Below are 22,514 nucleotides of genomic sequence, written 5' to 3' on the forward strand. Positions count from 1 at the left end.
CTGTGGTCGTTATTGAAGTCCCTAGATCTTGCACCTAAGAACCTAATCTGATGACTGGGACTACAATTCGTAGACAGAGATCTCTGGTATTTCATCCATCTGTTCATCCTCGCCGACATGCCATAACCCCGTAGACGCAGACGAGATCCCAAGATCTTGATCTAAAGTTCGTAGAGTGATAATATTTGAGTCATTAGCATTATCCATATTATCAAAGTCCCAAGATCTTGGGACGTAAGTTTGGTTTTCCATCACAAAATATCTTCGATAGTAATCTGATAACGTTGGTTTTTATTTATCATAAAAAAGTGATTTAAATACTCAAAATTTTACTTTTGTTAAGTGGATCCTAGACTTACGAGCGAGTATGCTATCTTAATGGGAAGATTAAAAATATTGAACAACATTCAGTTTCAGTTTCTGTTTAGCAGGCTGCTTAAGCTAATTGCCAGGTCAGTGGTCAGACTAACTCTACGTATGTACACGGGTCTACACGACGGGTTGTAGACAACGGTGTCCTATCACCTGCTGCGCCTGTTCTTGGTGCTGGGACTGGGGGCTGCCGCCGCACTAGACGAGCCCCGTAGCTGCTTTAATTCTGTGCGCGTTGCGGCCTTGATGCTCTGCACCTGCTGCCGCACCGAGACGTTTTTATAGGCCACAGAGGGAGCCGCTGTCGCCACGGCTTCTCCAGTCGAGGCCGGACCTATCGTTGACTGTAGCTGCTGATGCTTCTCCTCGAAGAGATCGCTGACCTCCACCATGCGAGGCTTAAAGAACATATTCGGCCGAATGATGGCCTTCTCAGGATGTTTGAAGAGGTTGAGCAGGCCCCAGGTTTCCTCTTGGCGCTCGCTCTGCGGCAGCGATGAGTTTTCCACCTCAGACTCGAGAATCCAGGCGGCATTCCGCACCTCGATGCGCAGCCGTTCGCACTCCTCCAGGCTCACGTTCTTGCTCACGTTTAGCAGCTGCTCCAGCGGATTCACAATGTACATGGCCGAGTGATCCGGCTTCGACAGCTGCCGGCCCTCGTTCAGGGAGATAGCCCGGTTGTGGAAGTCAAACTGCGAATAGAACTCAAAGAACTGCAGCAGTAGCTCGCTCAGCGAGCTCGTATTCCGGCTCTGGAAGCCCACACGCTCCAGGTCCCGGCCGAAGGTGCAGTTAATCCCGTCCTCGGTGACCCTCACATCTTTTGCTTCAGCCGCCTTCACAAGAGCCCCAATGGTGGGCAGTATGGGCTGGCGCAGCTGCTGCAGAAAGTACATGACCAGGCAGGTTAACGAGAAGTTGCTGATCCAGCGCCCCGGCGATGGATTCGTCAGTCCGCAGGCCTGCGCCCAGCGTCGAATGCTGAAGGTAAGCGGACGCACTCGAGAATCAATCTCCCCGAACATATACAGCAGCTCGGACATGTAGAAGCCAGATCTGAAACGAGAGAGAGAGCAACACAGTCAGAGAGGATGAGTACTACGCAACCGCGTTGAGAGACTAGAGAACTGACCCATCCCCACTACCACCAGCACACTCCGGATGTGAGTGCAGTCCCCTCCCGAAACCCCTAACCGTCGGTGAATCATGGCCATCGGCATGCCAGGGGAGGACAGACAGCCGGATAGAGAGAGCTGATTCACCTGCTGCTGCTGCCCCAAAGAGAGACGCAGAGCGAGCGCCTTGTGTGGCAGTGGCATTTGGCAATAGCCACCTGTCGCTATCTAATCTTATCGAGGCTGGAGCCAAAGCTTTTGCCCGTTCTGCCTCGGGGTATCTTATCTTAGGTCTCTCCCAGCCTAGGCCTGGGCTGCCATGGTATGTTGTCACCAACGTATCTCTGGCTCTGGTTCTGTGGCCTGGTCAAAACGATTTTAACGAACGAACCCAACGGAGCACTTCCTTTTGCTGCCACGCAAGTTTATTTTTTTTTTTGCTGGTGACCAAAAGAAAATCTACTAAAACAAGGTGAAAAATACAATATGAATTAATCCCAAGAGTTTCCGGGAGAAGTGTGAATCCCAAACGATTCTGGGAGAAGTGTGCAATGGATACCCAAAAGGATTTGCGCGATTAAGTCTTTGCATGGCTAAAATATCGTGAAAGTTATGGCTGGAAAAACGAGATCCCAGAGGTTTCCTTCCGACCTCGAACTATCTTAAAATGTATGCTCTGAAGAGACGTTTCCCCAAGAAAGGATTACAGACACATTTCCTTGCAGGAACGATCTGTTTTTGCACAGTTTCTACATGGCTTACATGACCATTCCATGGGTTCAGTTCTGGCATTCCTGCTTTTGGTTTGGGAGTGTTGCAATTGGAACTGGTATTAATCATCTAGTTCGTGCGGGGCGGCTCCTGATAACGCTATTTGCTAAACACAATTCCGATAAGGCGGCCAACAGAGAGAGCGCCGAGCCATAAACCAACCAACATCGTGATTAATACAAAAAAATGCTGCTAGGGTAGGGCGGGAGCTTTTGGTATGTGACTCAAGAGAGAACCAAATCAAAAGGAAAGGGTCGATTAATCACTTGAGGATCACTTGATTCCCAGGGAATACATGGGACCTCTTGTTCAATCATCTCTTAACTGTTAATTTTCCGTATTTCTTTACAGCCTGCCACATTATGGGTATTGGTTATGGAGCCTCTGACGAACAGCTGGAGAAGCAGATCGGTTGCGTCAAATACACGCTATTCTGCTTCAACATTGTGGCATGGATGATAGCCACGGCCTTGTTTGCCCTGACCGTTTGGCTGCGTGCCGAGCCGGGCTTCAATGATTGGCTGCGCATCCTGGAGGCGCAGTCCTTCTACATCGGTGTGTACGTGCTGATCGGCGTCAGCATCATCATGATGGCGGTGAGCTTCCTGGGCTGCCTGAGCGCCCTCATGGAGAACACCCTGGCCCTGTTCGTGTTCATTGGCACGCAGTTGTTTGGCTTTGTGGCCCTTGTGGCTGGTTCGGCCGTTACGATGCAGTACAGCACGATTAACTCGAGCCTGCAGCCGCTGTTGAATGTGTCGCTGCGTCGCTTTGTGTCCACCTCGGAATACACCTACTCCAACTACGTGCTGACCATGATCCAGGAGAATATCGGCTGCTGCGGCGCCACTGGACCCTGGGACTATCTGGATCTGCACCAGCCGCTGCCCAGTTCCTGCCGCGACACGGTCAGCGGCAATGCCTTCTTCAATGGCTGTGTGGATGAGTTGACCTGGTTCTTTGAGGGCAAAACTGGTTGGATTGTGGCCCTGGCCATGACCCTGGCCATGCTCAATGTCATTTGTGGTACGATGAGCTTCGTCCTAGTGCAGGCCGTCAAGAAAGAGGAGGAGCAAGCCAGCAACTATCGCCGCTGATCCTAGACACGCACATACTTAAGTTAGCAGTACAGATTACACAAACGGCAAGAGACCCTGCGGATAGTTAGTACTACATTACATCCCTTCCCCACTAGATAGATCCTAGGTTAACCCCACCCACATCCAATTCGAACAATAAGCTTACAAATAAAGATTTAAATGCGACTCGGCGACGCAACCCCAAATACTCACAGGTTGCTCATGGAGAGGTCCACCTCCAGGTTTAGATGCTCATGATGGTACTTGATGATGGGCACCCGTGCCTGCAGGATGCGCCGCACGTGACAGACCCCGGGCAGAAAGAGGTGCAGCATGTCGCCAAAGCATTCCATGTGTCGCTGCGTCTGCGATCGTCCGTTGCTCAGGTTCTCCTTGGTGTGGTAGATGAGGCGCGAGGGGGGCTCGCCACTTGACTGTTTTCTACCGCCAGTCTCCCCATCGAAGCGTAGGATAAGGTCCAGGTCGCAGCCCATCTTGCCGAAGCCGTTTACTGAGGAGCCAAACGGATGGGCCTGGGCTGCGGGGAACATCCCGGAGATAGCCTGCTGCACCTGTAGGGCGGCCAGAAAGCGCATGCGGACGCCGAGATCGTTCAGCTGGGTGTGCCTATGCAGTAGTTGCACCTGTTGCTCGATGCTCTCCGCGCCGCGCAGCTGACTGAGCAAAGCCTCCTGGTCGAGCTGCCTGGTGCCGTCCACTGATTGCAGATCGCTAGTCGGCGGGTGGTGAATGTTGTTGTTGTTGTTGTTGTTGGGGGCGAGTTTGGGGCCACGCTTGCCGGGTGCCGCCTTGAACCAGAGGAAAGGCGAGCGTACGGGCACACCGCTCAGGTCCCCATTGGTGGCACCCGAGTCAATGGCAGCCGCTGCCTCATGGGCCGTCGAGTATTCCAGCAGGATGTAGTGGAGATCGTCGTCATGCCGCACACAGTAGTGATGCGCCCCCACAATGGAGCCGAACCGACTGCAGTAGTTATACAATTCCGAGTAGGACTTCTCCGAGCTGACCTGGACCACGATGCTGCGCTGCGCCTGGACCTGACGGCCAGCAATGAACTCGTCATAGTTGGGCTTGCCTGGCGGGGAGAGACGAGAGGATAATTACGATAGAAACAAGCTGCTGGTGGCCCTACCTCTGGACAGGGCAGCGGATGCGGCTTCTGTGGTGTATTGTTTTACGCAATATTTTCGCCAGAGCTGCACGTTTTGGGCTCGGCGCATCAGATTGTTCATGGCGGGTATGTGTGGCTGACTGGTGGAGATCCTAGCACTACTTCATGCGTCCTGCAAGTCCGGCGTTTAACTTGAACAAATAGTCCCTCGAATATTTGGTTGCACTTGCGTTTGTGAGGTTAAGGCAAATGCCCAGCTGTTCGGCTGCCTGCACCAGGGCTGCAGTGATATAAATTTCTGATTTAATGCGAAATTTATCTGATTAATATTAGTTCTATTCTGCATTCAAATCTCGATAATTAAGCTTAAATTTAAATATGAAGGCTCTAGTAAAAATATTCATTTAAATCAGCAGACACATATCGAGGCTGATGGCAGAGTATCCATCCCTGATGATTTAAGTGTTACATTTTTTAAATGAAATTCCACAATAATTGACTATATATATGTATGTCTATATGTAGCATATTGTTCTGCAATCAGTGCTTTATAGCTCCTTTCATTCAAGAAGACTTTCTTAACATAAAACTGTAAAGTTATCGATTACTTCGACTGCCGATGTGCTGGCGCGAATATTTAAAGTCTTGCTTGAATTTTTCAAATACACATTTATTGAGTTATTATCGTTAATACATTGGGGAATATCCAAATTCACCACTGGGATGCCCAGTTCCTTCGTATAACCAAGTTCAATTATGCTATATATGTATATTCACGTACAAAAATGAGACACCCGGGCTATATTTTCGAAATATGTGTAAAGGGTCGTCTCGCACTCTCCTATCCTCTCCTCTCCCTATTAATTGGGGATTGTTTTGTTACATTTAAACAACATGTGGTGTATACATATATTCCATATATATATATATATATATATATATGTGTGTTGGTATATACATAAATACGGTGTGTATATAGATTGCGGTTATTGATGATATCTGCTGGGGATCTGATTACGTTGGAGTGAGTCCATAGAACAGCATGTTATGTATGGTTTATATTAGATCTGGATCTTAGATTTACTTTTACATTGTTATTGTTCATTGGGTTGCGAATACAGTTGGAGTGAGACTTATGAGCCTAAGGATCTACATATAAGTAAATTTTGTGTGTTTTAAATCCTTCATTTAATCTGTATTTTTTTGTGTGTTTGTGTTGGGTTGTGTGTGTGTGGGTTGTGCTTCTTCGCTTCTTTCTTTCAAATGCAAAGTCGTCAGATCCTGAAATTTGATTTTGTTTTTCTCGTGTTTTGTTTGTTTTTTGGTTTTACTTATTATCTCAGTATCACATATGTTTCCTTCAAAATGCTGTCGGTGTGCAGAAACATTGGAAACATATCCATTTAGCAACAATTTTACACGCTCTAGCTGTTTTTTTTTCTCTCTCTATCTAGAAATAACTACTCGAACAAGGAACACATTAAAAGCGTGCCAAAACTTAAGATAATTATTATTAATTTAAAAAAAGGACTGCTCTGAGCTGTTCTCATTTTGGGCGCTGTGCGTGTGTGTGGTATGTGTGTGCGGGTGCCAGTATGCTGCTTGTGGGAGGACAAAGGAGAATCTTGGGTTGTAAATGCCTGTGCCTGGACTAAACATTAATACATACATATATCCTTAGCTCCTAGCTTTTACACACGAACACGTACACATCCATACATTGAAATACAAACATACATATCGCATAGTTATGTAAGTATATAGTTTAGTTGAGTTTTTTGTTTTTTCAGTTTAGCTTAGTTTCGATTAGTTTAGCTCTAGCTCTAGCTTGGCAGAAATGCACTCAAATATTGCTTGCCACAGCTGCACAGCCACTCCCATGTCGGACACTTCCACTTCCATCTAGATGTCGTCGATCAGGCGACCCTCGATGACGGACGAGTGGTGGTAGTTGGGACGCGGCCTGAAGTCCTCGTTCTGCTCGTTCAGCTGCGTCGGCGATAGATCTACACCCGGACATGAGGGCGTCACCACAATCTGCTCATACTCATGTATGCGCTTACTGCATGAAACAAAGAGAGATGGCTATGGTTAGATCCTCTTCTTCGAACTTTAAGCTCTACTTACCCAAAACACCTAAATATGACGCTCTTGAGCCAGGCGAAAAAGTTGAATTCGGCTGTGAGGCCTGGTTTAACGGCTGGGTTGGCCGTGCCTACATAGAACCAAACAACAAAGACCACCAGAAAACAGGTCAAAGCGTAGTACCAGTTGACTAGCAGCATCACCAGCAACTTGACAAAGGCCTAGCGAAAGCAACAGGTAATAAAAAGATGCCAATGAGGCAGAATCACTAGCTTACCCCTCCCAGCGAGAACCAGCGATTGCAGTAGCCAGAGTACCAGTTTTTCGTCTTGGAATGAATGGGTGGACGGATGGGAGCAATCGGTTCATTCTCATCCTCACTACCGCCCTGTGTGGCCGTCTGCTCCACTGATAAGGCTGTGGCATCTTCTGTACCCGTTTCTGTGGCTATCGTCGTCGTTGAAGCCCGGGCCTCCGCTTGGCTGGGAGCCGGCGCTGTCGAGGAGGTGCTGGGCCCCTCCAAGTCGAACTCCATTGGCGCCGCCTGGTGCATGGGAGAGTTCTGAGGACTCTGCAAATTCTTGTGGCGCACTCGATCGGGGAAGAGCAGGTCCAGGTCGTTGCCTCCATCGGAGACGCTGCCGTAGCGACGTGTCTCGTAGCTGGGGCTTGAGGCCTGAATACGGAATCGCTCCTCGCGCTGCTCTTGTATGTCAAAGGTCTGGGCCAAGGCAAAGTAGGCGTAGTTGATGCAGGCGTAGGTCAGCAAGAAGGGCATGGTCACGATGGGGGCCAGGAAATTAATATCGCCCACAATAATGAAGGTGACCGTCACGAGTGCCACAATGGCCATTGCATATAGAGGGACTTTGTTGGGTCCGCGCTGCAAAGGGAGCGAGGCGATATTGAATCCCATATATAAATAAATAAAGATTACTTACACCTTTGCCCAGCACATCGATGCCTGGAATGACGCTTTCTTTGGCTATACTCTGGAGAACGCGCGGAGTCCCATACATGGCGCCTAAACAGGAAGACATGCTGGAGACGTAGATGCCGGCCAGGAGCAGGAAATGCACGGCCGACACTTTGACGGAGATCATGAAGTCTTTGTAGAGTATGGCCCGTTGACAGGTGGCCCCCAGGAACAGAACAAACACCAAGTACAAAAATGTCCTACCAAAGAGAGGGAGAAAAAGTGTCACTATTTGGTAACAAGGGTGCTCTTTTTGGGGAAGCCTTACGAAGTGCCAAAGGCAGCGAGGGTTCCATTGGGTATGTCTGTCGAGGGAGCGCGCAGGTCGCCGCTCATATTGATGCCAGACAGAACGCCGGTGACAGTGGGAAAGAAGACCCCAAAAACGCGGAACCACGAATATCCGTCCTCGTAGCTTGGCCAGAGATTTTCTGCAAAGTTGCCGCTCACCCAGCCATCGAAGCCATTCTCTGCGATGAGAATCAAAATGAGCAAGGGACAGACCCAGAAATAGACATGATCTTACCTGGATCTACTCCTACAAAGCTGCCCACCATAAAGTCCAGCGCCGAGATAAGCAGGATCATTAGCAGAATGAACTGCAGCTTGATAACCCACTTTACGCCGGCCACATTGATGCAGCCCAGGAGCAGAACAGCAGCGGTGGCAAAGCCACGAATGGCCCACTTGTTGCCTTCCAATCCGACCAGTCCGGCCATCGACTCGCCGAATCCCATCACATTCAGGGCACAGCCCACGGCCTGGCCGAAGCAGTAGAGCAAACCCAGGGCGCCACCGAACCGGGAGCCCAAGGTGTGCGCAATCAAAAAGTAAACGCCACCGCTTTCCACGCGACACCGTTCGCAGATGCCGATGGCCGAGAGGACGCTCACCAGGGCTATGAGGACAGTGCAGACGATGATGGCTACAGCATTGATGATGCCCGCCTGGGCCACGATCCAGCCCGAACGCAGGAACACGATCACACCAAAGACGTTGATCAGACAGGAGGTGAAGACCCCATCCCAGGTACCGAACAGGACCGGCTGCGATATAAAGAAGTTCGAGCGCCACCTGTTGAGTGTTGGATGAAACGAAGGATGTGCTGTAGTCCTGGGGCAGCAACAGAAGCCGGGGCTATCCATTACTCACCATGGCTTATCGCCCTGCTCCCCGGCGAATATCTCGTTCGCCCCGGAGGCATGGTGGCCACCGGCCGCGTATGTGTACTCGTTGCCCAGGTCCACGAATCCACCCGTGTTGTTGTTGGTCCGCTGACGAAAGCTGGCCACGGCCACCTCACCGTCATCATCGCCTCCAAGACCGAAGCGCTGCCAGTCGACAGTGCGCCGGTTCCCATTACTTTCTGCCGTATTACTCATACTTCGCTCCGGTCTGCGTGCGTATTGTGTATGTGTGTGCGGGAGAGAGAGAGCTGTGGGTTTTTTGGGCGCTTGTTGTTGTTGGAGCCGACTTATTCCTGGCCTCTGTGATGGGACTATCTATCGACTATTTTGGCCTAATCGCGGCAATTAACTGATTGCTATTTATTGGCTTCTTGACTGGCTCTGGCTGCGACGTCGCAATGAAGATGATGGATACCAAAACACATCCACGCAGGCAAGCGAATGAAATTTTGGGCATGTGATTTAGCAGAAACTGCGCTCCAAGTCTGTGGTCTGGCCCCCTTTTCGCTTACTCGCAGTTGGCACGCGAAACAGCGGACCTCATCATTGGAGGCGGGATGTAACGAATGTCGGTGGTAAATGCGCAAAAAGTTAAATAAAAACACACTTTCATATGTAAACTATACGCAAGTCGTCATCGATAGCTATCCGTGCGTGCTGCCATACCGTTAAATGGGCGAACCGATTATTCCTGAGCTACCAGATGATGGCCGGCGCGCCAATTCAAATGAATGAAAATTCGGAAACAACAAATGTGATTCTACAAATTCCTATACCCATGGGTTTTATTTTTTATATACTTCCATCTTCTAGTCCTTCTTGGTGATGGCAGGCTATCGAATATCGACTAAATCTGTTGTTTTAATTTAACATCTGTTCGAGCTCCGACTGGGTGGCAACTCCATAATGCGGTCTCTGCACGTGTTTACATTTGGCGTTCAGTTTTTATTCTCAAGCTGTACGGAAAATGGTCAAGAAGAAGGAAAGGTCAGCTAAGGGGCCAAAGAAAGCCGACAAGGAAGGGCCTTCTACATCAGGATATGCCGCCAAGATCGCTACGTCTACCCAGGGAGATGCAGAGACTGGGATTTGGGGCGATGCGCGCTTCCAACATTTGCTGTCCGATCCCCGCTTCAAGGGTGTGCCCAAGGTGCAACGCAAGGTGAAGATCGACAAGCGCTTCCAGGGGATGTTCACGGATGAAAAATTCAAGGTGAAGTATACTGTGGACAAGTACGGCCGACCGGTCAACACAAGCAATGCCGAAGATCTACGCAAGTTCTACGAACTGGATGAGAACGACAGCGATGATGGTGAAAAGGAGGCTGAGGCAGAGGCGGAGGTGGTGGCTAAGAAAGAGATCGAAGAGGAGGAGCAGAAAGAACGCCGGGCAGAAGAGCTGGCCATTGCTTGCGTGGACGTTAAAGAGGATAAGTTCGAAAACGATTCCTTGGACAGCGACGGCTCCGAAGTCCCGGAGAACCTGCGCGAGCGCCTGACCAACCCAAACGTTGATTATGCCCGAGGCGAAGGCCGCCTGATGACGGACTCCTCGTCGGACGACGACACCGATGATGACGAAGGTGCCGAGGGGCCCGAGCTGCAGATCGACCATGTCTGGGGCGAGCTGGACAATGATGCCGAGAGCACCGAGGTGTCTACCCGACGCCTGGCCATCTGCAACATGGACTGGGATCGCATACGCGCCGAGGATCTGATGGTGCTTCTGAGCTCCTTCCTACCGCTCGGTGGAAGCATTCTCAGCGTTAAGATCTACCCCTCAGAGTTCGGCAAGGCACGCCTGGCCGAAGAAGAGATTCACGGCCCGGCGGAGCTGGTGAAGCGTGACGAGAGGGAGCAGGAGGAGGAGGACGACTCAGACGAGGAGCTGGTCAAGGAGCAGGACAGTGACGCCGAGGAGGGTGACGACTACCATATGGAGAAGCTGCGCCAGTATCAGCTGAACCGACTCCGCTACTACTACGCTGTGGCCGAGTGCGACTCCGTTGCTACCGCCGACAAGGTGTACAAGGAGTGCGATGGCATTGAGTACGAGAGCTCCGCCACGCGCGTCGACCTCCGCTTCATCCCCGACGACACCTCCTTTGAGGAGGATACGCCAAAAGACGAGTGCTTCGAGCTGCCGGATGCCAGCAACTACAAGCCCCGCCAGTTCACCACGACTGCCCTGCAGCAGGCCAAGGTGGACCTCACCTGGGATGAAACGGCGCTGGACAGACGCGAGCTGGGCGACAAGCTCTCCAGTGGCCAGGTGGACAAGCTTACCGACAAGGAGCTTCGCCAGATTGTGGCTTACAGCAGCGAGGAAGACGAAGACGAGGATGAGGAACAGCCCCAGGCGGAGGAGAAGAAAGAGCAGCAGCAGCCAGAGCAAAAGCAGCATCAGCCTCCCAAGAAGCTTTCAAAGCAGGAGCGCATTGCTAGCTACAAGAACCTACTGGCCGATATCCTGCAGAAAGAGAAGCAGGAAAAGGAGCACAAATACGAGATGGAAATGTCCTGGAACATTAAGCCGGCTGTCGAGCCAAAGGAAGAGCAGGAGAAGACGAGCACAGCCACATCCTGCCAGCCATCCGAGCTGACCCCCATCGAGAAGGTTATTCAAAAGCGTAGTGAAAAGAACAAGCTGCGCAAGGAGCTGCGGCGGAAGAAGCAGAGCGAGGCACGGGGTGGAGATCTCGAGGACAGCGACGACTCCTCAGTGCCCGATGGCATCGACATGAACGATGCCTACTTTGCCGAGGAGTTTGCCAATGGCGACTACGAGCCGCCCAAGACTAAAAAGCAAGCCAAAAAGAAAAACAACAAGCAGGATCAAGTCGAGGATTCTGCGGCGGAGCAGCAGCACCAGCAGGAGCTGGCCTTGCTGCTAGACGACGGCGACGGCTTGGAGGAGAAGCATCACTTTAGTCTAACAAAGATCCTCAAGGAAGAGGAGCAGAACTCGGGCGGCTCCAAGCGCAAGCGTCGCAAGCAACTCAAAAAAGCCAAGCAGCAGCCGGAGAATGCCAAACCTGACGACGACTTCAGGGTGGACCTGAACGACACGCGCTTCAAGGCCGTCTACAAGTCGCACGAGTACAACATTGATCCTACGCACTCCCACTACAAGGCTACCAAGGGCATGCAGCAGATCATTGGTGAAAAGCTCAAGCGTCGCGAGCGGCAGGTGGACGGAGGTGAGACAGGGGACTCACCCGACGAGTCGCTGGCTCCCAAGCGCAGCAAGCAGCAGCTGGAACAGTCTGCGCTGGTGAAGAGCCTCAAGCGGAAACTCCAGCAGCAGCCGAAGGTCTAGGGGATTACTGTGTATTTGCTTAATGTAAATTATTAAGTTAGAAAAGTAAATGCTAAAAATATGCGTACAAAAAAGGTCTTCTTTTCGCTGGGGGATCATAAATTAGTTGTAGTTGTAATTGAAATACTGCTTGTAGAGGAAGGAAGTGATGCAGGGATCCAGCCGGAAGATATCGGGCACACAGATGCGGCGCTCCTGTTCGTAGACCACCATCAATTCGCAAATACGGGACCAGGTGGAGTTGTGGAGGCGCCGTATAAGCTGGCAGTCTAGTTTGGGCCGCGTCAACGTGACCACCACGGTATGCACCTGCTGGGGCGTGGCTCCGGGATCGATGAGCGCGACAAAGGGGCTGCGGCCTACGCACAGCTCGTAGAGAACCAGCCCCAACGACCAGATGTCAGACTTGTAATCAACCTTTCCATTACCGGACATCACCTCCGGGGCCATGTACAAGGGGGTGCCTACGCCCGCTAGGTGCTGCTTGCTGGGGGCATGGACATTGGATATTCCAAAGTCGGCGATCTTCACCCGGTCGCCAGCGTCGAGGAGCATGTTTTCGGGCTTGATATCACGGTGGATCACGTTGCGTATGTGCAGGTACTCCAGACCAATCACCATGTCGCCGAAGTAGCGCAACAGGCGCTCATGCGGCAGGTTGGCCGTGTGCTGAATCACGTCCCGCAGGGTCCCGTTGGGCGCGTATTCCATCACGATGTTGACGGTGCCCGAGTGGTTGAAGGAGCGAATAAACTCGACGATGTTGGGATGACGCAACTGCGAGATGATGTAGATCTGGTGGGTGGGAGGTGGAACCATCGTTATTAGACAAAATTCGAGGACAACGCCAAGCTCACCTCCTCCTTGATCAGACTCAGCTCCGTCTTTGGATTGCGCACGATGATGCGCTTCACGCATACTTGACGCTGCTGGCGACTGCCCTCGTGCTGCAGGCACAGGAAGACGCGGCCGAATGTGCCCTGGCCGAGCACGCGCACGGCTCTCAACATGGGATCGCCCAAATTCATTTTTAAAGGCTGGCAATTACCAAATATTGCAAATAGTTTTCAACATAGCCAGTTTACAGTTAAACGCCATTCAGCGCCCCGGGCTCCCATAATCGATAGATCCAGAATCGATCAGAGCAATGAATCGCTGAATTGAACCGCTGAACCCGCACTTTTAAATTCAAATTTAAATTGACAATATTTGCAAGGCGGGCGCCTGCGCTGCGCTTCCTGCCAATTGCGGCTGTTATATAAAGCGATTTATCGCCGAATTGCTAATTAAAAATGTTGCCAAGACAAAGCGACAGGCCATGTTAGACAAGCAAACTGGCCCAAACTGGCATGTTATGCAAATTGTGTTGGGTGAGAAAGCAGTTTACTTTTACTTTTCCCAATGGATAATGTGTGTGCGCAATGCACATGGTACACTTAGCCATCCAGACAGCCAGTCAGCCGCATTTGCCTGCTGCAAGCATACTAACCTACAATAAATCGCCTCGATTGCACTCGAAAAGGCAGCGCGGCTTTGCTGGTGCAGCTGCGCCCCTATTCGCATGCAGGAGACTTCCCCTTCAAATTCGTCTCGTCTCGAATATCAATTTTAGGCTATTTCGAACTTCCTAAGTCGCTCACATGCACGCGGGGCATTATCTAACTTTTGCTGCATTTTAATTGGAATGGTTACTTATATCTCGTTCGATTTGAATCGGTTGAGGGGAAATCTTTGCGAGCGAGTGAGAGAGATTGAGAGTAAGAAAGCTCATTAACCTTTCACCTGTGGCGTCAGAGCCCACCACGCCCTGCTGCGTGCTCTAGTTGAAACAATGGAATGCACTTGCATAATGGAGAGCATAAGAGAGAGGCCGCCGGGCCCTTCACCATATTTAGAGCCCCATGGCAAGCAAATCCCATCATTTATCACTCCACCTGGGGAATTAATTGGGTTCCTGACAGATAAACGCGGAAGCTAGATTTGCATGTCGATGACCAGATCGATCTTTTATCAATCTTCTAGCGATGTACCTGTACCGTTGTTGTTTGCTACTCTCTTCCGGTTTCTTTTAAAATACCGTTTCTTATTTTTGTGTCATTCCCTCATGCTGTTTTGAATCCTTCTGGCAATGGAATTCCGATAATTCCGATAACACAATCATTTACCGTTTTTTTTTCTAATTGCTTGCTTCTCTCTCTCCTCTTTGTCTTTGGCACCTTTTGAAAAATGCCGTTAATGGTACTTGCACTTGCACTTACACACACAGACACCCGGACTGGGACTGGTTTGTGTGTGGGGTGGGCATGGGTGGTTAACCCGTTGGTGCCGCTATTGCTTTGATTGACAACGGGTTTTTCTCCTCCTTGGGAGGCTGCATTGCCTTGCTTGCCCCCAGTGGCGGCCAAAATGCCGAATACGTAATATAATATATATTTTAATTGAACCACTATCCCGCACGCATACTATACGCATACGAGTATACATATGTACATATGTATGTAGGTACGTATATGTTTTTGTCGAATTTTCACAAACAATTTTGTGGCAGCAGCCATAAATTACAGCAAGAAAAAGGAAGGCAATAAATTGGGGCGTCGCATTATTTGATACCCTCCATTTGCAGATGGATCGAGTTGACATCCACAGCCATATGAAAGAAAATTTGCAGTTTAAACTCCCACAATTTAAATCTCCTTTTATAGAATAATAAACTGCCCCAGACTAAATCTTGCAGACGGCCTTGTAGAAAAAATATAAAAAATTAAATTGAATTAATATTCCTCATCATAATAACTGTTAAAATGATATTTTTAGAACAAAACCCAAGACCAAAATAATGGCATCCCGCATAGAACTTGATTTGAAACATTAAAACAAGCAGAAGTTATGAATTCCGCATCCAAACATCCTGAGATCATAATATGTACAGTGTCTCGAATGATAGTGATCCGATCGGATGTTGGACCTTAGATCTAGCATTTACATATATGTACGTTATTATATGTGTACATATGTACTTCATTTTATGGAGTCGGCAGATGCTTCCTTTAAATTCATTGCAAAATATCTGATGTATTTAATAATACCCTCTGAACGGGGTGGGGTATTAATATAACAAACTCCTCTCATATTTGCCCCCTACCAGTCGTGTTGTGTCTGTCTTTTGGTCTGCCTCGACTTTGACTTGAAGTTCGTTGCCGTTAATCGTTGTTTCTGTTGCTGTTGTTGCAGCATTGCAACATTGTTTTTGTAGTTGCAGCTACTCGTGCTGCTGCCGCACATTTCACATTTCGCTGGCTAATTCGGCGCTGCTGCTGCTGCTGCTGCTGCCTCGCCTTACCTTTCTTTCCACATCTCTCTGTGTGGTGGAGACGGCTCTTGGCTCTCGGCTCTGGGCTCTGGCGGGTATAAATCGAATCTGGTCCCAGAGCTAGAGCCACATTCAGCCTGCCGCCGTCCAGGAGTTCGCTTCGCTTCGCGTAACCAAAAACGATCTTTGGAATATTGCAATCGAATCCAGAATACATTTTTTCCCAGTGACTTTCTGTGTGTTTTTGTGCTCTCTCTGCTCTGTGCGTGTGTTTCGTTTCAACAAACAAATAGAAAAATGCTGAAACTCATTGTAAGCAAATCAAAAAATATGATATAAGTCCATCAGGAATATCTATCCATCCATCCAAAGAAAAAAATGAAATTTTAAGAAAGTTTTCCTTATGGGAAAACGAAAGTTCTGTGATAACAAATGGGGATCTACATAAGATCTAATTCTGCGCCCTTACTATCCACTTTCTAGCTGCCCTGCCTGGCACTGGCCCTGCTGGCTGTAAGCGTGCACGCTTTGAAGATCCACGACTACGAGCACCAGGAGCAGCCCCACGAGCAGCACTACGAACACCAGGAACATGCCAGCTACGAGCCGGAGCACGAGGAGACGGAGCTGCATCATGAGGTGGAGCATAAGCATGCCACGTCGCATCAGAGCGTCAAGTTCCATCACTACCACGCCGTGCCCGTTTACATTAAGAAGGAGGATCAGCATCTGGTAAAGAAGCCCATCGAGATCGGCGGCACCAAACAGAAGCTGAAGATCCTGCATCCCAAGAGCGAGCACAATCACAACCACGGCCTGGTGCTGGAGAACCACAGCGAGTCGCATCTGCACGAGCATGGCCACTACGAGGAGCCCGTGCACCACTCGGAGCACTACGAACATCACGAGCACTATGCGCACCATGAGTAGGCAGATCAGATCCTTTTCGGCGCCCCCCTTTGCCAAATAAGTTGTGAGGAGGAGTTATTCTCCCCAAACCCAACCCCATCCCATTCGTGTGTAAGGCTTTTTTTATATGTACCGTCTCTTGTTAAATAAAACGTTTACCTAGAGTATTACCTAAATCAATGAGGGTTCGTGTTTTATCCATTCTATGCACACACATTTTTTGGAAGGTTGTGTCGTATTGTATCAGATTTGTACCATTAGGCAACATTTGATAAAATTTCGAAAAGTTTCTCAAAATTGATTTGGAAAAACTTTTACGCTAAATGAATATTTTAAACATTCGGTTAGTAATGTATGTAAAAGTACATGTATAAGTGAAATAGAGCTGCCATACTTTTCATTGCTTTGGCGCCCATATGATTTTGAAATGCGGAGCACGCCTGTCCTTTAATGTGTTCTTTATGGAGAGATAATTGAATTTTTTAAATTATTTAATTTTAAACCATTTCATATTTTAAGCCAGACTCGGCTTGAGCTCTTTATCCTATCCCTATTTTGTAAAGGGATATAAGTATATTGTATGCATTAAAGGACCATCCGCTAAGCGCAGTTGGATCTTTGGAGGGATTTACATTATCGTCCATAGTTAGTCCCCTCCAATCATATTATGTTATTCTAACAATAAAAATTCTCTCGCTTACAATTCCCTATTATTTCATCCATATAGATCCGCAACTTTTATTTTATTGCTTGTTTTTTGCATTTCGACAATGATAATAATAATAACAACAATTATATATTTATGTAGAATTTTGTTAGCTTAAATTAATTAGAACAAACTCCCTTTGACCGTCCAATTTAAGAAACCCAAGGTCCTGGCCGCATCCTTTGGTTGGACAGAATCTTTGTTTAGAAAAAAAACTACTCCGCATGGAGCATCTAAAGTTTGTGGAGTGCTGCATTGCCAGCAAGCACAGTGGATGAACCGGCCAGTCTAGTTTATGTTAATTATTTATGCTGATCAATAATATATACATATTATTTACTTCATGGGGTCGGAAACGCTTTCTATAAGAAAGTCTTATTTTGTATATCCTTTATACGACTATAATGAGCGAATGTGTTGTATGTACATATGTATGTTCGTACAAGGCGATTGCCGATGTTTTTTTTCCAATTTTGCCAAATAACCTATTATCGACTACTTAAGCCGGTGTTTTTACCGGGTCCTGACGGAGTTCCCGACTGTGTACTCAGGTAGTGCGCCGAGGCTTTGTGTGTCCCCTTGCTTAAACTATTCGCCGTGTCCATTGATTCTTCATATTTCCTCCCAATTAACATGGGAAGGAATCGTTTAGAATTCCTCTCCATAACAAAGGTAGCAGGTCTGATGGAAAATAATTATAGAAGTATATCTGAGTTATCCGCTATTCCTAACATGTTTGAGAACATAAGGCCATAGGCATAAAAATATCGTCCTTATCTCGGAGATTGGGGGTTGTAGTACTATATCTGGGCAACTCATCCGCTATACAGTTGCCCTTAATGTCCCGGTGTCCCGGGACCCATATAAGGCTAATAGCCAGTTGCTGAGCCATCTCGAGAAAAGATTTGGGGCAGTCTGCCACAGTGGCCGTTTGAAGGCAGTTCAGAGCTTCCCGGATTGCTGTAACTTCTGCTTGGAAAACACTACACTGATCTGGGAGCCTGAAGGAGGGCCTTATGATTCGGAGTAAATTCCTCCTGCGACCCTGCCATCCGTGCCAGCTTCGAACCATCCGTGAAGATGCTTATGCCCCATCTGGGCCTGGGAGTCCCTCGAGCCATTAGTCTCTATGAGGGATGATTGTGTGGAAGGGAGTATCTGTGTACACTCCTGGATCTTGATAGTCTGTTCTTGCTGGGACCTATGTGCTGTGATACTGCCATTTCTTCCCGCTCTTTTCCTGCAAGGTCCAGGCGCATTTGGCGTGGTGCGAAGAGCTCCACTGATGCAAAGGGCGGCAGTTCGCTGAACTTTCCGCAGCTGATGGGTGCTGACTACTGCCAGATATATCCATTGGTCTATGCCCCACTTTAAGCCAATAGATTTTTTGAAAGTGTAGAGTGCTGTGGTTGCCTTCTTCACTCTATCTTTGACATTCAAGTTCCAATTATGCTTTTTGTCAATTACCAACCTAAGTAACTGGCACTGTCGCTTAAGGAGAGCCGGCATCCATTTAGTATTGGGGGGTTTAGGGGCGGCACCTTATATTTATTTGTGAATAACACGAGCTCCGTTTTCGAGGGATTCGAGGGAGTGTATGGCACTACTTTACATGAAGTGCCTTTTCCGTGGATTTTCCTTTCCAGTAGGCATGCTTGAATGCAGCTGAGGACTTTTGATTTTCCTAAGTGTCTCAAAAGTTTTGAGTAGGAAAGACGATAATCTGATTGGTCTAAAGTCTTTTGGGGTTGAGTTTGAGTCTTTCCCTGAAGACCTTAAGCCTAGCCTTAAGCCAAGCTTTTGGTAATGTACATACTGCCAGTATTTTCCTGAAGATACATTTTAGCCAGTTGATGGCTGTATCCCCGGCCTTTTGAAGTTGGGCCGCGGTTACCTGGTCCGGGCCTGGCGATTGCCTGGTTATTGCCCGTTTATCGGCCGTTTTGTGAGGATTTGATCCATCGAGGTTACCGGCTTCTCTCCTGCGAGGTGTGCCGGCTCAATGGTAGTGCACCCGGGGAAATGCGTATCTATTAGAATGCGCAGGGACTCCTTACTGGAGTTGGTCCACGTACCAGACTGATTTTGTAGCCAGTGGCCCAGTGGTTCTCCTCGTTCGCGCTTTTGGCTCTGTTGAAGAGAGTCCTATAGCTTTTACATAGGATGTCTATTTGTTTTGTCCACCATGGGGGTTTCTTTTTCCACATAGTTTTGTTAGAGAGGCATGCTGTGAACTGTTTACTAGACGATCTAGGTCGTCCTTTGTGTCCGGCCATGTTGGTGCTTTAGAGGGGAGTAAGTCCACCAAGGCTGAGCAATATTTTTCCCTGTTGGCCTTCATGGGATTAATGTAGTCATTAGGTTTCGGACGATGAAGCTGAACAGTGATTTGCCGCTTACATTTGTGTCCGAGCTCCCCCATTGAGTTTGGTGAGCACCGCAGTCTATTAGTACGTCTATGTCCGACCACTCGCTGGCGAGTTTGCGAACGAAGTCGTTGGGAAGATCATTTTCCTCATGGGCCATGTAGTCTTAAATGTGTTCCTTTCACCTCTAGGCTTGCCGACGTGTTGTCTCTATCGCTATAATTAAGGAGAATAAAGATATTAAGTGCTTTCTGGCAAGAATGCAGGTGCGGGTTTCCCACTATCCAAGGTTCCTAGACTAGGGCTACGCCCGCTCCGCTTGCTGTACAGTGGTACTGATTAGGACATCCTTACAGACGCTGTTTTTCCCTGTTTGGGGTCCCTGTCCCTGTTGGCATTTGGGGAGTGCCAGACTCATTTTGGTTTTTTGTTTCTTTAAATTCTTTCATTCTTTCCCATGAGCTGCAGAGAAGAGGTACGGTCCGTCCGGGCAGAGATCCACGTTGCCCGGATAAGCCATAGTTAGAACATGGGGCTGCCCGGTGGGGCCCGGTGCGAGGTGGGTGTGGGGGTTGGGATGTAGGTAAGTAGCGTGTAGGGATGGGAGTGTGTTAGCTACTTATTGAGGCGGCACCACAAGCGCATCGTTAGTGTTGCTACTTCGCGAGCACCCGCTGGCTGTCCGGGACTGCTTATTTCGGTACTCTCCCGTAAGGGATGCCCGCTTATTCGCAGCTGACCTACCAAGGTAGGCCGTCAGCTAGGCTTTCATTGGCTTCAGACCAGATAGACATTGCTATAATGAGAAGATAGCATGAGAGGCAAAACGAAAAATTTTTGCTCTTAGCCTTCTGTAAACACGTCTCCCGGTTATCTCTCACTGCATGCCTTTCCCATTACGCCGTCTCTGTTTTTGAAGCTAGTCAGCTAGCAAGTCTAATGTCATAAGGCTATTCAAAATATGTAAATGTTTGACTTCTCCAGCAGAATCATAGAGAATGACCATATCTATCCGGTTGCTGAATCTGGATTAGATCAGATCATTTTTATAGCCAAAAGGAACAAATCAATTTTTAGTGGCTACGCAGCGCCCGACGTCACGCTCAGACTGATTTTCTGTCTCTCTCGCACGCACTCTTTGTCGTTTCGTTTAATATTAGCGCCGTCTGCCGGAGGAGAGCCATACTGACTTAGTATCGGGTATAACTGTAGAGTTGCGGTGTACGCAGCAACTCACAACGTTCCCCCTCGTTTTTACCTAACGAAAGCAAATATTAAATTAAAATAGAAAAATAACTTTTTTACAATCAAAACTAAATTTGTTCCAATAAGTTAATTTGTTTTTTTGTAAATTAATATCAAATTCAATATAATTGAAACTTTTTTTTTAATCAGTAATTAAATAATATTTTTTGGTACCAATCTTAGCATTGGGGTAAGAAAAGATTGTGTTATTATTAAACGAGCTTTGGGATCGGTTTAAAAATTAATTTAGGATAGCATCAGAACTGTAGCAACGATATACAGATGATATTTCGGCTCGAACTATTTAACGTCGGCCAAAGGAGGTGTCTTTAATAAAAAGGGTACCTGGCAAAAAGCTACTTCTGCGTAGTTGAATGAAGAAAGCTCGCTTAAATTGGTGTACAGAAAATTCTAATTGGAGTGAATCTGAGTGGTCACAAATAATAATACTCTCGGATGAGTCTAAATTTAATTTTATTGTACCCGATGGTTCGCGTACAGTTCGCCGCAGAAAAGGAGAACGCTTTTCCGAAAATTGCTACATTGCCACCGTAAAGCATTCTCCTTATATGATTTGAGGATACATATCTAAAAATAAAATTAAATCGCTAATTACGATTAAGGGTATGGTGAATGCAAAAAACTATGAGAAAATTATTCGCAGTGTAGTTGTGTCCAGTATGGAACCAGTTACTGAGAGAAAAGAAGATCCCATCTTTCAGGACGATCCTGAATCATCGATCGCGCTCTGTAAGTGATTATTTGACGCTTTGTTATTTTTAAAATGCATTCAACTAGCTTTGATTATTTTTCAACTACAGATAAACATTTTGAAGCCGGAAGTGGACAATAAGTGCCTAGATTGGCCATCTAACACCAAAAACTATGGTTGAGTTAGTGGAATTTATATAAGAAGTTGGTTTGAGGATCTAACGGATGAAAATCTGAAGGTTTTATACAATTGTTGTTTTTTTTTAAGAAATCGTCTTTAAAATTTTACTGAATTTGTTTCCTTCGTTTGATCAAATTAGTAAATGACCGTTGAAAAAAGTGTTATTTGGAAAAATATTTGTTTTTAATTGTATGAATATGAAAACAAACAATTTAGTATTTATTTTTGTTAGGAATTGATTGATCGACACAAACAAAAAAATTTGACGAATCGGATAACATTTAAGGAAACCCCACGCTGGAGAAGTAAAAAATCCATAAAATATGAGAGTGCGGCTTTTTTTTTGTTGCTGGGTGTACCTTTAGTATGGTAATACTTTTTGGTATATTTTTATTATTTAAGGGTATTTTATGGTATGTTTCTGAGAGTCATACGGGAATATATTTTTTCGATAGATCGGTTTCGCTCTCTAAGTAGTGATGATCGCTTTTTCTCTCATTGTAGTTCTCGTTGGAAACTTTCGATACGATATAAATTCTTATCACCTATGGCGAAGAGCAGGGTGATCGTTTATGGAACTTTTAAAACTTTTCGGTATTTTTTGACAGTAAAATTAAACCGACGGTATTTGATTCATCAATCTATTAAATTTAATTTTTAAAGGTATATTTAAGAAGAAAGTGTATAGAAACGTCCATACGCAGGTTTTTTTAATTTTAGCTCACAAATCGTTCTTAAGTGTATCATTTATTCCAATAGATTGCATTTAAATCCTTCTAGCTCATTCACTTTCAAACAATTTCTATTTGGCGCGCATAACTCGTATTCATTTTGAATTGGGTAAGGACCTATTTTAGCCGGTAGGCAACAATAAGTCCCATTCCATACTTTTAAACTATTGTTCTTGGATCGGCATGTGGTGATGATTGGAACTGCATTTCCCAATCATTGAATAAGTAAAACCAACCAAACGTGATGTTCATATTCAGGTGGAGGAATACAGGTGGAGCAGATTCCGAATTTTATTCGGCGAAAATTGAGCCTTAG

The 22,514-nt window shown here is 47.3% G+C and overlaps 6 protein-coding genes across 6 annotated transcripts; 3 read left to right on the top strand and 3 right to left on the bottom strand.

Annotated features, from left to right (window-relative positions):
• Positions 1 to 268: 268 nt before the first annotated feature.
• MTPAP (mitochondrial poly(A) polymerase) lies at positions 269 to 4,752 on the bottom strand. Its single transcript, XM_001355415.4, has 3 exons — positions 4,494 to 4,752; positions 3,554 to 4,436; positions 269 to 1,431 (listed from the first exon to the last, which is right to left on the bottom strand). The coding sequence occupies exons 1-3, from the start codon at positions 4,591 to 4,593 to the stop codon at positions 522 to 524; spliced, it is 1,893 nt and encodes a 630-aa protein (XP_001355451.4). The 5' UTR covers positions 4,594 to 4,752; the 3' UTR covers positions 269 to 521.
• On the top strand, positions 1,816 to 3,546 carry Tsp2A (tetraspanin 2A). Its single transcript, XM_001355416.4, has 2 exons — positions 1,816 to 1,962; positions 2,613 to 3,546. Exon 2 carries the CDS (start codon positions 2,624 to 2,626, stop codon positions 3,356 to 3,358), a length of 735 nt encoding a protein of 244 aa, XP_001355452.1. The 5' UTR covers positions 1,816 to 1,962; positions 2,613 to 2,623; the 3' UTR covers positions 3,359 to 3,546.
• Positions 4,753 to 5,514: 762 nt separating the features above from the next.
• Positions 5,515 to 9,409, bottom strand: LOC4815419 (solute carrier family 12 member 8). The gene is made up of 7 exons (XM_001355414.4): positions 8,686 to 9,409; positions 8,060 to 8,607; positions 7,802 to 8,003; positions 7,499 to 7,733; positions 6,835 to 7,440; positions 6,600 to 6,778; positions 5,515 to 6,534 (listed from the first exon to the last, which is right to left on the bottom strand). Exons 1-7 carry the CDS (start codon positions 8,913 to 8,915, stop codon positions 6,375 to 6,377), a joined length of 2,160 nt encoding a protein of 719 aa, XP_001355450.1. The 5' UTR covers positions 8,916 to 9,409; the 3' UTR covers positions 5,515 to 6,374.
• A 189-nt stretch (positions 9,410 to 9,598) lies between these two features.
• LOC6902089 (pre-rRNA-processing protein esf1) lies at positions 9,599 to 12,113 on the top strand. The gene has a single exon (XM_002133584.3). The coding sequence runs from the start codon at positions 9,688 to 9,690 to the stop codon at positions 12,037 to 12,039; it is 2,352 nt and encodes a 783-aa protein (XP_002133620.1). The 5' UTR covers positions 9,599 to 9,687; the 3' UTR covers positions 12,040 to 12,113.
• On the bottom strand, positions 12,037 to 13,155 carry png (pan gu). Its single transcript, XM_001355413.4, has 2 exons — positions 12,897 to 13,155; positions 12,037 to 12,834 (listed from the first exon to the last, which is right to left on the bottom strand). Exons 1-2 carry the CDS (start codon positions 13,065 to 13,067, stop codon positions 12,142 to 12,144), a joined length of 864 nt encoding a protein of 287 aa, XP_001355449.2. The 5' UTR covers positions 13,068 to 13,155; the 3' UTR covers positions 12,037 to 12,141.
• Positions 13,156 to 15,445: 2,290 nt separating this feature from the next.
• LOC4815831 (histidine-rich glycoprotein) lies at positions 15,446 to 16,438 on the top strand. The gene is made up of 2 exons (XM_001355412.4): positions 15,446 to 15,661; positions 15,833 to 16,438. Exons 1-2 carry the CDS (start codon positions 15,647 to 15,649, stop codon positions 16,277 to 16,279), a joined length of 462 nt encoding a protein of 153 aa, XP_001355448.2. The 5' UTR covers positions 15,446 to 15,646; the 3' UTR covers positions 16,280 to 16,438.
• Positions 16,439 to 22,514: the final 6,076 nt, after the last annotated feature.

This window comes from Drosophila pseudoobscura, chromosome X, assembly GCF_009870125.1.
Source record: "Drosophila pseudoobscura strain MV-25-SWS-2005 chromosome X, UCI_Dpse_MV25, whole genome shotgun sequence".
In the NCBI taxonomy this organism is placed as follows: Eukaryota; Metazoa; Arthropoda; class Insecta; order Diptera; family Drosophilidae; genus Drosophila; species Drosophila pseudoobscura.

Coding starts and splice junctions, on each gene's coding strand:
- MTPAP (XM_001355415.4), bottom strand. CDS start 4,593: ATGAACAATCTGATGCGCCGAGCCCAAAACGTGCAGCTCTGGCGAAAA. Junction 4,437..4,493: donor ATCCGCTGCCCTGTCCAGAG/GTAGGGCCACCA, acceptor TCTCCCCGCCAG/GCAAGCCCAACTATGACGAG. Junction 1,432..3,553: donor GACCTCTCCATGAGCAACCT/GTGAGTATTTGG, acceptor CTCTCGTTTCAG/ATCTGGCTTCTACATGTCCG.
- png (XM_001355413.4), bottom strand. CDS start 13,067: ATGAATTTGGGCGATCCCATGTTGAGAGCCGTGCGCGTGCTCGGCCAG. Junction 12,835..12,896: donor TGAGTCTGATCAAGGAGGAG/GTGAGCTTGGCG, acceptor CCCACCCACCAG/ATCTACATCATCTCGCAGTT.
- LOC4815419 (XM_001355414.4), bottom strand. CDS start 8,915: ATGAGTAATACGGCAGAAAGTAATGGGAACCGGCGCACTGTCGACTGG. Junction 8,608..8,685: donor GAGCAGGGCGATAAGCCATG/GTGAGTAATGGA, acceptor AACACTCAACAG/GTGGCGCTCGAACTTCTTTA. Junction 8,004..8,059: donor CTTTGTAGGAGTAGATCCAG/GTAAGATCATGT, acceptor TTCTCATCGCAG/AGAATGGCTTCGATGGCTGG.
- Tsp2A (XM_001355416.4), top strand. CDS start 2,624: ATGGGTATTGGTTATGGAGCCTCTGACGAACAGCTGGAGAAGCAGATC.
- LOC6902089 (XM_002133584.3), top strand. CDS start 9,688: ATGGTCAAGAAGAAGGAAAGGTCAGCTAAGGGGCCAAAGAAAGCCGAC.